Source organism: Ochotona princeps, chromosome 24 (assembly GCF_030435755.1).
Source record: "Ochotona princeps isolate mOchPri1 chromosome 24, mOchPri1.hap1, whole genome shotgun sequence".
Taxonomy (NCBI): domain Eukaryota; kingdom Metazoa; phylum Chordata; class Mammalia; order Lagomorpha; family Ochotonidae; genus Ochotona; species Ochotona princeps.
The window spans coordinates 28589417-28602388 of record NC_080855.1 but is presented as its reverse complement, the minus strand read 5'-3'; the positions used below and the strand labels follow the sequence as shown (position 1 = coordinate 28602388).

General features: G+C 57.1%; 1 protein-coding gene across 1 annotated transcript; it reads right to left on the bottom strand.

The window, feature by feature from the left end:
* Positions 1–3949: 3949 nt before the first annotated feature.
* Positions 3950–11255, bottom strand: NCF1 (neutrophil cytosolic factor 1). Its single transcript, XM_004587016.2, has 11 exons — positions 11100–11255; positions 9524–9604; positions 8792–8867; positions 8499–8667; positions 8087–8142; positions 7521–7643; positions 7004–7111; positions 6415–6532; positions 5011–5118; positions 4719–4864; positions 3950–4370 (listed from the first exon to the last, which is right to left on the bottom strand). Exons 1-11 carry the CDS (start codon positions 11169–11171, stop codon positions 4252–4254), a joined length of 1176 nt encoding a protein of 391 aa, XP_004587073.2. The 5' UTR covers positions 11172–11255; the 3' UTR covers positions 3950–4251.
* Between the last annotated feature and the right edge of the window lie 1717 nt (positions 11256–12972).

Here is a 12972-nt window from a genome sequence, read left to right as displayed (position 1 = left end):
GGTCCAGAGAAATCTTTATCCACTGGTTTGCTTCCCAGATGCCATGACTGGCCAGGGTGATGCCATAACCTAGGAATGCAGTTCAGGTTTCCCACGTAGGTGACAGAGACCCAATCCCATGCCAACCATGATCACAGCCTCCATGGGTCTGCTTGGGCAGGAAGCTGGAGTCGTGGGCCGCGGCCAGGAATGGAACCTAGAAACTTCCATGTGGAACACGGGTGTCTTAGCCATTAGGGTGAATGCCTGCTCCCTAACTTGTTAAATCATTTCATATTTATAGAAACTTACAGCCACTGCCTGTAATGTCTACATCCCTTTTAGGCACTGATTCGAGTCCCAGCTGCTCCCCTTCTGATCAGCTCCCTGTTGACGCGCCTGGGAGAGCAGCGGAAGATGGCCCAAGTGTCTTTGGACCCCTGCAACCCACATGGGAGACCCAGATGAAGTCTGGGCTGCTGGCTTTGACCTGGCCTAGCCCTGGCCTTTAAGCAGCCATTCGGGGCGGTAGATGAACCAGCAGATACAAACTTATTTTATTTGTTTGAAAATCTGAGTTAAGAGAAGGAGGGAGAGAACTAGAGAGCTTCCAACTGCTGGTTCACTCTCCAAATGTCCACAGCGGCCGGGACTAAATCAGAGCAAAGTCAGGAGCTGAGGATCTCCTAGTGGGTGTCCCGCAGGGGTGGCAGGCACCCATTGTCTGCCTCCTGAGCTGCATTAGCAGGAAACAGGATCAGAAGCAGAGGTGCCAGGACTCCAGCTGCCAGCACTTGAACCAGGCACTCTGATTCAGGCTGTTGGCATCTCGAGCAGCAGGTTAACCTGCTAGGCCACAATGCCAGCCCCCAAGCCCCTTTGTTTTATCGTTCGTTTGTTCATCAGCTTTCTCTCCCACCTTCTCGTTCCTATGTGTGTCTACACCTAGAAGAAGTGCTCCCAGTAAGTGTCATGTGTGTGTAAATGGATGTGCTTTTTTTGTTTTCTGACCCATTTGGGGGAAAAGTGACATCCATGATTTCCCATCTTTCTTCAAGGAAAATTTTGGAAGAACAGGAGTACTCACTTGGAAAGCCACACTCCAGTCAGCAACTCCGGGCAAATCAAACCATTGACCATTCCTGCTGCCATTTTGTCTTTTGGAGCAATTCCCTCTTTACCGTTATAGCATATGTCTCCTGAGAGGTGGTCTTTGATGACATGAATATAATCACACACACAAGGAGGTACTTCAGCAAAGTTCATGGAGGGTGGAATTAAAGACGAGGGATGCCCTTGGCCCAGCAGTTAAGACTGTTTGGGATGCCTGCATCCTAAAACAGAGGGTTCAGTTTGGGTCCTGGCTCTGCTACTGATCCAAGCTCCCCGCTAATGCACACCCCGGAAAGCAGCAGGTGACGGCCCAAATACTGGGGCCTTTGCCACGCACGTGGGAGACCTAGACGCAGTTCCAGGAGCTTGGCTTGGCCCTGACTCTGGCCCATGGATAGAGATCCGTGTCTGTCTGTGCCCTTCCAAAAGAAATTTCAAAATGTTTATTTTGGTGTAAAAAAAAAAAAAACTTGAAATGGATGCTTTCCATACTATACATTTTTCCATGGGCTGCTTGAAGACTTCATGGATGGCATTATTTATGTGTATCTATGGTGCTGTGTATCTATGTTTTCGGTGTACATTATTATATTTTTTTACTTGAAAGGTAGAGACACAGGGAGAAGGAGAGAGAGAGAGAAAGTGAGAAAGATCTCCCATCCACTGGTTCACTCCCCAGATGGCCTCAACAGCTGGAGCTGACCTGATCCAAAACCAGGATGGGTCTTCCACATGGGTGCAGTGTCCCAAGGCCTTGGCCACCCTCCACTGCTTTCCCAGGCCACTAGCAGGGAGCTGGATGGGAAGTGGAGCTGCCGGGATTAGAACCGGCGCCCATATGGGATGCAGGTGTTTACCGGCAGAGAATTAGCCAGCTGAACCATGGCACTGGCCTTGGGTATTTTAAGATTTATTTTATTTACCTGAAAGGCAGAGTTAGAGAGAGAGTTGCAGGGTTACAGGAGGAGAGAGGGATCTTCCACCCACTAATTGTCTACTCAGACATTTGCAGTGACTAAGGGTGAGCCAAGGATAAAGCCAGAAGCTTCTTCCAGGTCTCCCACTTGGGTGGCAGGGGCCCAGGAACTGGGGCCGCTGTCTGCTGCTTTTCCAGGCATGTTAGCAGGGAGCTGGAACCGAAGTGGAGCAGCAGGAGCTCTGATCATGGGATGCAGCAGCTTAACGTGCTTCATATGACTAGCCCCTCTGTTGGTCATTTCTAAGCAGACACAGGGCTCAACGTGGAGACCGGCAGCTGCCTGTCACCCAGCCTCTGAGCACACTCCTGTCAAACGTGAACTCCTTGGAGATTGTCCATCCGGATGGCAGGGCTCATTCCAGGCTGTCTCCTGGTGACTGGGCTGTTCTGCTTTGCATCCACTCCACAGGCCCCCGCATGGTGGCTCATGTACATGACAGAGCCAACACCATGGAAAATGAGGGACAGAGATGGGTTCCTGTAGCGGCAACATCTGGGTGTGTGTAGATGGGAATGCTTACCCAAGGGATATGAGGAAAGATCCTGCCCAGGCCAGGGGCTGGATTTGGAGGGTCTCTTCCCCATCAGGGGGTCTGGTGGGCACCTTGTCTGTCTGCAGGCCACTTAACCTCTTGTCTGTGGTGGTCACTCCTCTGCCACAGGCACTGGAGACTGGGGGGACTGGAGGGCACTGGAAGCCAGGTTCAGGGCCCCCACTGTGTGCAGTGTCCCGTCGGCCACAGACCATGGTTCTGGGAGGTCAGGATCTTGCTCAGGACCCAGCAGGGGTCCTGGCTGAGCCTCAGGGTTGCTGTATCCTCCTGCAAGGCTCAGATCCCTGCACCTGCATCTTAGAGCAGTGAGTCATCTGCCCAACCGATGCTGCAGCGAGTACCCACAGCAGGCACCTGCAGGTGCACCTGCCCCGGTGCCCATGTGCATCCACCCTCTGCAGGGGTCAGTCTTGTGACCACACACACAAGACACGGGCCACTCCAAGAGGCCAGGAACACGGGAAAGACACGGAGAGGGCCACGTTGGGTCAGGAGACTCCACACGATGGTGACACTCCATCTTGCATTTCCTGGGAAGCTTGGAACTGCTGGGCAAGCAGAGGAGTTGGATTTGGGGGCTCATTAGCCCAGCGCCCTGGCCATGAATGTTTCCAGCAAACACAGGAGCCAGGCGAGGCCTCCAGGGATTTTTCTCAAAATCCCATTCAAATTTTTTTTCCTTTTCTAAAGATGTATTTATATATTTAAAATGCAAAGTTACCGAAAGGAAGAAAAGGCAAAGAGAACGCTTCCATCCACTGGTTCACTCCCCTCGTGGTCACAGCGGCTGGGGCTGGCCTCTTCCAGGTCTCCCTCATGACTGCAGGGTCCCAAGGATTTGAGCCATCCTCCGCTGCTTTCCCAGACCATCAGCAGCAAGCTGGATGGGAAGCGGAGCAGCCGGGATTCGAACCAGTGCCCATATGGGATACCAGCGCCACAGGCAAAGGCTTAGCTCATTAAGCCCTGTCAGCCCCAACCTCATCAATTCTTCCGGGGCCAGACTCTTTTCTTGAGAAGCACCTGTTTATTCGCTGGCCATTGGTAAACCAGCCTTGTCCATCCTCACACAGCCCCTGCCCACGGTCTTCCTGACCAGCCACTTTGCTACAAGACGCTCAGCCGCTCTTAGCACCCGGGTAACTCCTGTCTTTAGAGACAGGCTCCCCCCAGGCTAGCAGCAGACTAGGGAAAGCTGTAAGGGGTGTGGGCTTTCAGCCACAGCGTCTCACCTGGAGTGGGGGCGCCTCTGGGAGTCATCACAAGACCCCACCACGACCCTTCTTACACAAAGATGGGTGTGCATGCCCCACCCTGCCTGGGGAGGAGAGGAACTATAGTTCCTCCTGCCCTTGCAAAACTTGCTCTTGATCAAGACTGGTTGGGCAGCAAGCACCACAGAATTTGCAACTTCCTCCCCAGCAAGTCCACAGGCCTCTGTCCTCATTCTACAAATACCCCGCGGGCAGAGCCCAGGCCACCTCCATCTCCCCGGAGCCCCTGTCTCATTCCAGCCAGCTTCATGGAGGAGGTGGCCCTGTCGCGTGGGCGGCAGTGGCGAGCTCTACCCGTAGCGTCCGGACCTCAGGCTATATACACTATACACAGGAACGGCGCCGCTCGGCCTCACACGGTCGACGCCAGCTTGCGCTTGGTGCTCTCGCTGCAACGGTGCAGGATAAGGTCGGCGCTGGGGCGCGGGGGCACCGCGGGCTGCGGCTTCGCGCCCTGCGGCTGGGGCGCCTCTGCCAGGAGAAGACGCGCGGGGGTCAGAGGCCCCGCCCCCGACTCCGCCCCACTGCCTGACCCCGCCCTTGAGCCCCACTCAGCTCCCTGGCGCTTCTGCAGACTCAGGCGCTGCTTCTATCTGGCCCCGCCCATCAAGGTCCCGCCCCCAGCGCCCGCACCGCTCCTGCCCTACTCAGCTCCTAACTCTACTGCGGGCCCAAGCCCCGCCTCCTCCTGCCCCCGCCCCCCAGGCCACGCTCCATCCCGCTCCCTTTGCTCCTGCCGGCCGAGGCTCCGCCTCCTCCTAGCCCCGCCTCTCAGGCCCCGCCCCATGTCCACTCCGGCCCCGCCCCGTCGAGGCTCACGCTGCAGGCTGCTGGCTCCGAGCTGGCCCGGCCGCTGGGGACGCCGGCGCTGCTGCAGGAAGCGCACGCTGTTGCGGCGGTAGGTGTCCTGGCTGAGGCGATTCCGCGAGCGCTGGTGGATGCTGTGCGCGTTGCGGATGGTCGACCTGGCCGGGGTTGGACGTGAAGTGCCCTCAGAGCCTGTGCCCACCCGGCTTCCAGTGGGGGGTCCCGGGGCTGGGTGCCTTTCCCTGCGCCTGAGGTGGTCCCCGCCTCCCTCACGCACGCTGGCAGCCCGTGACTCCCCTCTCACCTGCGGGGTGGCGCCCCTCGGCCTTTGATGTGCCGCTGGGCTTGGGTCAGCTCCTGCCCCGACCTCTGCAGGAACATGGAGGGAAAGTAGCCCGTGGTGTCATCTTTCCTGAAAGAGGCGGCGCGTGAGGCCCGGGCAGCAGGTGGGGGGGGCTGGTGGGAGAAGTTGCTCAAAAGTGGGGGACCCTGTAGACTGCTCCTCTCTGGGGTTCCACAGTTCGTGGAAAAACATCACTGAAGGATGTTAACGTTGTTGCCAAAATGTTGACACTCATGCAAGTTTTTTTTACTTTCTCACTAACTTGCTGAAAACTTTTAGTATGTATGATTTCAAAACTTTCTGAGCCAACATAGTATTTAAAAATCTTGGCAGCTCGCATGATGGTTCAACTAGCTAAATGCTCCACCTCCAAGCACCAGGATCCAACATGGGCCCTGGCTCATGTTCCAGCTGCTCCACTTCCTAGTCCAGCTCCCTGCTTGTGACCTGGGAGAGCAGTGGAAGATGGCCCAAAGCCTTGGGACCCTGCACCCGTGTGAGAGACCTGGAAGAAGCTGGGTCCTGGCATTGGATTGGCTCCGCTTAGCTGCTGGAACTGTTTAGAGAATGAGCCAGCAAATGGAAGATCTTTCTATCTCCCTTCTCTGTAAATCTGACTTCTCAATAAGAATAGCTTTTTGAAGATGTATTTGTTTTTATTGCAAAGTCAGATATACACAGAAGAGCAGAGACAAAGAGGAAGATCTTTCATCCAATGATTCACTTCCCAAGCAGATGCAACAGCCAGAGCCGTGCCAATCCGAAGCCAGGAACCCAGAGCTTCATCCCAGTCTCCCACATGGGTGCAGGGTCCCAAGGCTTTGGGCCGTCCTCAACTGCTTTCCCAGGCCACAAGCAGGGACCTGGTGGGAAGTGGGACCGCCAGGATACAAACCAGCACCCAGGGCGAGGACTTTCAACCACTAGTCTATTGTGTCAGTCAGGCCTGAATAGATTTTTTAATCTTAATTTGAGTAGCAGAGAGAGAGAGAGCCAAGCAGCCCTGAGGCTGGCCCCCCAGATGCCTGCGATGGGCTAGGCGAGAGGTGGGTAGCAGCCCAGAGCCTGCCGCTCTGATACCTGATACATCCCGCCATCTCCCCCCAGCTGCATTGGCAGGAGGCCCAGGTCAGGAGGCAGAGGCGGCACTTCTACTTTCTGATGTCCCCTTGTAAAGGGGTCGGCTAGGAAGGGGCATAACACCCTACACATTGCCAGGCTGGGCTGGCCACTCAGCAGTTCCAAAAATGGAAACGGAACGCAGAGGGAGGGGGAGGAGAATCCCCAGAAGCACTCGGCCTCCTGGGGGGCAGGGGAGGAAGGAACCCAGGGGCTGCCAGACAAGTAGGCCAGGGGTTCTCCTACCTGACCACCCACCAGCCGTCCAGGAGCTTATGAATGACCTCAATGGTTTCACCCTGGGCCAGGGTTATCTCGTCCTCCTCCGCGGCGGTGTAGGCTTTGATGGCGACATAGGGTTCACCTGGTCCACAACAGGTGGGTATGTCGAGGGTGTGCGAGGGTCTGCTCTTGCCCTCAGAGCCGCCACACCTCCCATCTCGTCTCTGGCTTCGTCTGCAGTCACCCGTTGCCACCACGCCAAGTGTGCCCCGTGGACCTCTCTGCTGCCCCATGCCAGGTTAGCTCACCCATCCCCACCTGCAAGCAGGCACTCCCTCCAGAGGCGGAGCTGAGGCCTCAGAAGTGGGGGAAGGGCAGGGGCACCTGTCCACATGATACTGGGGACCCCGTTCCCCCCAAGTGCTGAATTCTCTGTAGAGCCCGTTGGAGTGTTTCTGAGTCACCCTCCTCCCTCCCTCCCATGCCATGTGGTTCTAGGACTGCCAGCTTTTCCCTTTTGGTCAGGGCTGACACCACCTCCTCCAGGCAGCCCTCCTTCCGTAGCCTCACCCCTGTCCCCCTCCTGCCATGACCCTGCAGAGCAGAAGGGCACCTGCATAGTTGGGTTCAGGGTCCTCCGCCTCATCAGGGCTGTCCAGGGGCTCCAAGAAGGACGCGGGGACCCAGCCACGCTTGGTCTTCATTTGGCAGAACCACCAGCCTGTGCCCAGGGGTGCAGAAAGGTCATAAGGGGCGGGGCCTGGAAGCCCCCTCACCCCCAGCCCTTGGGTGACGTGACACACACTCAGCTTCAGCAGTGGCATCTCCACCAGGCTGGACACCGAGATCACCCCTCCCCCAGCACCCAGGCTCTCACGCCTCCCAGCTTGTGAGCTCTCTGCGTCACAAGTGGACATTTGCACCCCTTGATGGAGCAGCCCTGAGTGCTCCCTCAGAAGGGGGCAAGTCTGGGAAGCAGCTCCCCATCCCCGTTTTCCCACACCCACTGTGTGGACCAGGCTGGAAGGAAACCAGTGGCTGCCAAAGCCTTGGTAGGAGCTCCCCCACAACCCCAGCCCGGCAAGGGTGGGAAGTAGGGCAGCAGGGGATTGGGATACGGGGACACTGACCACTCTCATTCTTCTCCACGACATCCACCACGTCGCCCGTGGCCAGCGCCATCTCCGAGGCCGAGCTCTTCTCATAGTTGGCGATGGCACGGTAGGTCTGCAGGATGATGGGGCCTGTGATGTCTGTGGTAGAGGAAGGATACAGTGAACCGGCGCGGGAAGGAGAGGGAAGGGGCGGCCCCAGGAACTGCCACCACCAGCACCTAGCTCCAGGCTGGGGACACACACCACGCAGAGCTCCTAGTAAGCACAGCCTCAGGGTCAGCCGTGCCCTTCCAATTCATGTCCAGCTGCTCCCCTGCCTGCCTGGCTCCCTACTTACAACCTGGGAAAGCAGTCGAGGATGGCCCAAAGCCTTGGGGCCCTGTACCCAGGTGGAAGACCAGGAAGGGCTCCAGGCTCCTGGCCCCAGGTCACCATTGCAAGCCTTCCCTCTCCCCCAAGACCCAGCTCTCACTCGACCCCACAGCCCTACAGCCTGCCTCCCCCCTCCACCTTTCCTTCTGCCCTTGGTCTTAGCCAAGCCCACCGCCTCCTAATCCCGCCCACCTGGCACTCTCTCTCACCTGCCATGCGGCTCTTGCCATCTTTGGGCATCAAGTATGTCTCCGGCTTCTTTGCCCTGACAACAGAGCAAGCAGTCCATGTTAGCTGCTGGGCTGGACCTCCCGCTCCCACTGGGTAGATCTGCAGAAGGACTTCCCACAAGGAAAAGAACAGCAAAGGGGCCCAGGGTAGCCACAGAAGCAACGGCAGGGAATGTGGACCAGCAAGGGGGGAGGCCTGGGGAGCCCGAGGGAAGACACCACATGGCCCCATGAGGACAGCACTGGGCTGCTGGCATCTCCAGGGCTGCCCAGTGCTGCCTGCCATCTCTCCTTCACGCTGTGTGACTGAACATGTGGCTCCCCCTCTCAGAGCTCCCAGGCTGCGGAAGGGGGAGCCCCCAAGTCCCTCTCAGGCCCGGTGTTCACTCACTGGCTGTCAGTAGGGAGCTGCAGGTCTTCTGGGCGCACCTTGAAGAAGTCCAGCAGGTGGGGACAGCGCGAGATCTTGGTGGGCAGCCCCATGAGCGCGCTGCAGTAATCGGTGAGGGTGCCCTGGCGACTCTCGGCTACTCGCTGCCGCCCATCAAACCACCTGGGGGCTGGCCACACAACGCAACAGGTGAGCAAGGTCAAGTTCAAGAGTGGGGCTGAACAGAGAGGCTCCTGGGCGAACAGGTGCAGGGGAACCTGGGGCAGCTGACATGCCCCCACCACATAACTCACCTGGGAGGTGGGGGATGATCCTGTCACCTGGGTTAATTTCTCCTGCCTCAATGGGGAACATTTCTTTTAACGTCTTCTAAACAAAAGAAGGAAAGCCGTCAGGAGGAGGGGTTGCCTCATCACCATCCTTGGTCCCACCCGGCATCCAGGCCTGACCAGGGACACCACCGGGACACGGTCAGTACTGCAACTTCCTTCAGCCCTCTCCCGGCTTCCACTCCGGTCTGTTTTCATTCTGTGCGCGGGCAGCATCTTCCTAATTCTGTGTTGGGGTGCTGCCACCATGACTCAACAGGCTAATCCTTTGTCTGCCAGCGCCGGCATCCCATAGGGACACCGGTTCCCATCCATCCTCCCTGCCTGTGGCCCGGGAAAGCAGCGGAGGACGGCCCAGGTGTTTGGGTACTTGCCACCCACGTGGGGACCCAGATGGAGTTCTGGCTCCTGGCTTTCACCTGGCCTAGCCTTGGCTCTTGGGGTCATCTGAGGAGAGAGCCAGCGGCTGGAAGATCTCCTTCTTTGTGTCACTATGTCTTTTAAATAATTGATAATAATAATAAAAAAGAATTGTAACAAGATGTTTTGCCACAGGGCAGAGAAATGCTCCCTTAGCTACGGGCTGGGAGGCGTCTGGGCCGTACGCCTAGCCACGCCCACCCGACCGGGCTCCGCCCCTAGGGTGGGGATGACCCAGGGAGGCCCCGCCCCTCCACCGGTCCTTCTAGAACTCACGTGGAACTCGTAGATCTCGGTGAACCGCCGGTAAACGACCTTCTCTGAGAGGTCCTGCCACTTGACCAGGAACATGTACACCTGGAGAGAGGCCCGGGCAGGCGCTGTCATTCAGCTTCCCTGGGGTGGAGGTGGGGGGCAGGAGGCAGCTGGGGCACAAACTTGGGGAACCCAGGAAGGAGAGGCCTTGGGGACTGAAGCCGAGGAGCCTGTCTCAGAATGGGAGCTGAAAGGCAGGCTTGGCCCCTAGGGCGGGCCTGAGAGTCACACGGGTTCCATAAGGGCAGCTCTGGCGTTTGGGGAGTGAGCTAGCTGCTAGAAGCAAGATCTCTCTCTTTCTCTCTGCCTCCTTCCCTTACCCCCACCCCCCATCATTTTGCCTTTCAAACAAATAAATCCTTGAAAACAACAAAACATCTACAGGGGCTGGTGCTGTGGCACAGGGTGTTAAGCTGCCCTAGGAGGTGCTGATTCAAGTTGTGGCTGCTCCATTTTCTTTTTTTTTTTTTAAGATTTATTTTATTTTTATTACAAAGTCAGATATACTGAGAGGAGGAGAGACAGAGAGGAAGTGGAGCTGCCGGGATTAGAACCAGCGGCCATATGGGATCAAGGCGAGGACCTTAGCCACTAGGCCACGCTGCCAAGCCCGGCTGCTCCATTTTCATCCAGCTCCCTGCTTGTGGCCTGGGAAAGCAGCGGAAGACAGGCCAAAGCCTTTGGATCCTGCACCCACATGGAACACCCCGGAGGAAGCTCCTGGTTTGGCAGCAGCCCAGCCCTGGCTGTGACCAGTGCATTTATCTGGGGAGTGAACCAGTAGATGGAAGACATCCACCCGTGCCCCAGGCACCATTCTGGGTTTGTTTATTTTTTGTTAATTTTTATTGGAAAGGCAGATACAGAAAGGAGAGACAGAGAAAGATCCTCCATCCCCTGGTTAACTCCCCAAGTGGCTCCCATGGCCAGAGCTGAGCCAATCTGAAGCCAGGAGCCTGGAGCTTCTTCTGGGTCTCCCACACGGGTGCAGGGTCTCAAGACTTTGGGCTGTCCTCGACTGCTTTCCCAGGCCACAAGCAGGGCATGGGAAGGCAAGTGGAGCAGCTGGAACATGAACCGGCTGCCATATGGGATCCCAGTGTATTCATGGCAAGGACTTTAGCCATTAGGCTATGGCGCCAGGCCCAACCCTCTGTAATTCTTTCAGATAATATATTTTTAACTCTTCCCTCAATGTGCCATCCAAGGCCAGGCACCCCATGCAGTGAGACCGCCATTTGGCCTTCCCCTGGCTTGGGAACCCAGTGACAGAGTGGATAGGGGGATTAGTGTGGCTCTCTGGGCAGGTGGACAAGTCAGCCAGCATAGGTGTCTGGGAGAAAAGCACCTGCAGTGAGACACAGGGCAGGTCTGGGAGGAGCCGTCCCCTTCCCCTCATCTCAGCCCTGGGCTATAGAGCGGAGCCCAGGGCCGAGAGGAGGGACTGGGCTGGGCTGGGCTGGGCAGGGCTAGGGAGCCTGTGTTCCAAGACAGGGTGAGTGTCCCAGGCCCCAGTCCCACCCCTCGGACTACTCACGTAGTGCTGGCTGGGCACAAAGCGCTTCTCGAAGCCCAGCAGGGCTATGTGACGGATGAAGATGTCCCCCATGGCCGTCAGCCTTGCAGCTCCGTCTCCGGGGTGCGCCTCACCCCGTAGAAGCCTTAAGTAAGCTGCAAAGAGGAAGTTGCCTCCGACCCAGTCTTGGTGGTGGTGGGGAGGGTCATTCTTCTTCTTTTCTCCTTTCAGTTTCTGCAGGTTCCGCAGGCGTGAGCACACACACAGGTGCGCAGGCGCAGCTTGGTTTGTTTTGTGTGCATGGCAGGGGGGTAGTGGGGAGGGAGAAGCAAAAGCCATCTCCCGGCCTCTCCCTGCAGCTGGCTGCCTTCCTCCAGCCACCCTGCTTCCACTGTTCCTGGAACACACGGCAGATCCCGCCCCAGGGCTTTTGCACATGCGGTATCCTCTTCCCTCATTTCTCTGTTCATAAGCCACCTATTCTGAGAAACACTTTGCTAACTTCACACTCCCCAGACCCTCCCACCCTGGCTTTCTCCAGGGCAGCCAGGGACTGCTGAGCCATCTGATGGCAAGGACCCAGCCTGTGGCTCCCCCAGCCCTGTCTACCGTTGGGTCCTTCCTACAACCGTGTCATCAGCTTGGTGGATACGTGGGTGCCTCCAGACATGGCATTTGCACAGACCCAAGTTCAAATCCTCCCCTGGGACCATTCCTTATAGCTTCCCCCTGCCGCCCAAGTGAAACGGAGACCCCTTAGTTCTGCAAGAAAGGGGATCTGGAAGGAAGAGGAGAAACAGGCTGGAGGCCAGGGGAGAGCGCAGGGACTCAACCCCTCTGTCTGCCCGGTGGGTGAGAGGTCACAGAGCTCCCAGGTCGCAGGTGGGCGGCCTCACCCTCACTCGCACAGCCTCCCACCCGGGGTGCTTCCTCTTTGCCACCTCTGGAGCTCAACCATCCTCTGCTGCTTTTCGTGAGGAAGGAGCTAGATCAGAAGTGGAACAGCCAGGACTCAAACCAGCACTCTTATGGGATGCCGGCATTCCGGATAGATGCTTAACTTGCTGTGCCATCACTCTGGCCCCTGGGTGATTAACACGATGGAGTCAAGTTCAACTGATTTCTACTTTAAAAAAAATGATTTCTTTATTTTTATTGGAAAATCAGATATACAGAGAGGAGGTGAGACAGAGAAGATACTCCATCTGATGATGGTTCACTTCCCAAATGGCTGAAACGGCCAGAGCTGAGCCAATCCAAAGTCAGGAGCCAGGAACCTCTTTCGGGTCGCCCATATGGGTGCAGGGTCCCAAGGCCTCTACTGCTGCTGGGACATAAACTTGCATCCACATGGGATCCCAACATGTATAAGGCAGGGACTTTAGCCACTAGGCTACTGTGCCGGGCCCAGTTTCTACTTTTAACTAGAAAGGATGAAGTCCATGCCCCCTGCCTCTGGCTGGTGTCGCTTCCTGGCCACTGAGGACATGACCCTTGCCGCCTCCGGTTCCCCTCTGCCAGCCCTGGGGATGTCTGGCCCACTAAGGGCAGTCTCTGGTCATTTCCATTCATGCATCTAGGATCTTTCCACATTGGACAGGCAGATGAATACTACATGGCTCAGTGACAGTAAGAAACTGCCCCACCCAGTACGCTGATGGCAGAACCTTCTAGATACAGGGGTGAGGGTTTGGGCGCAGGCGCACCATGGGTATTTGGCAAGATGCTGTTCCGGAGGGCTGGCCCTGCTCCCCGTTCCAGCTCGCTGCTACTGCACACCTGGGAAGGCGGCAGGACATGCCACGTGGGAGACCCAGATGGAGTTCCAGCTGCTCTTGGCTTCAGTCTGGCCTGGCCATGGCTGTCTGTGGGGCTCTGGGAAATGAACCTTTCC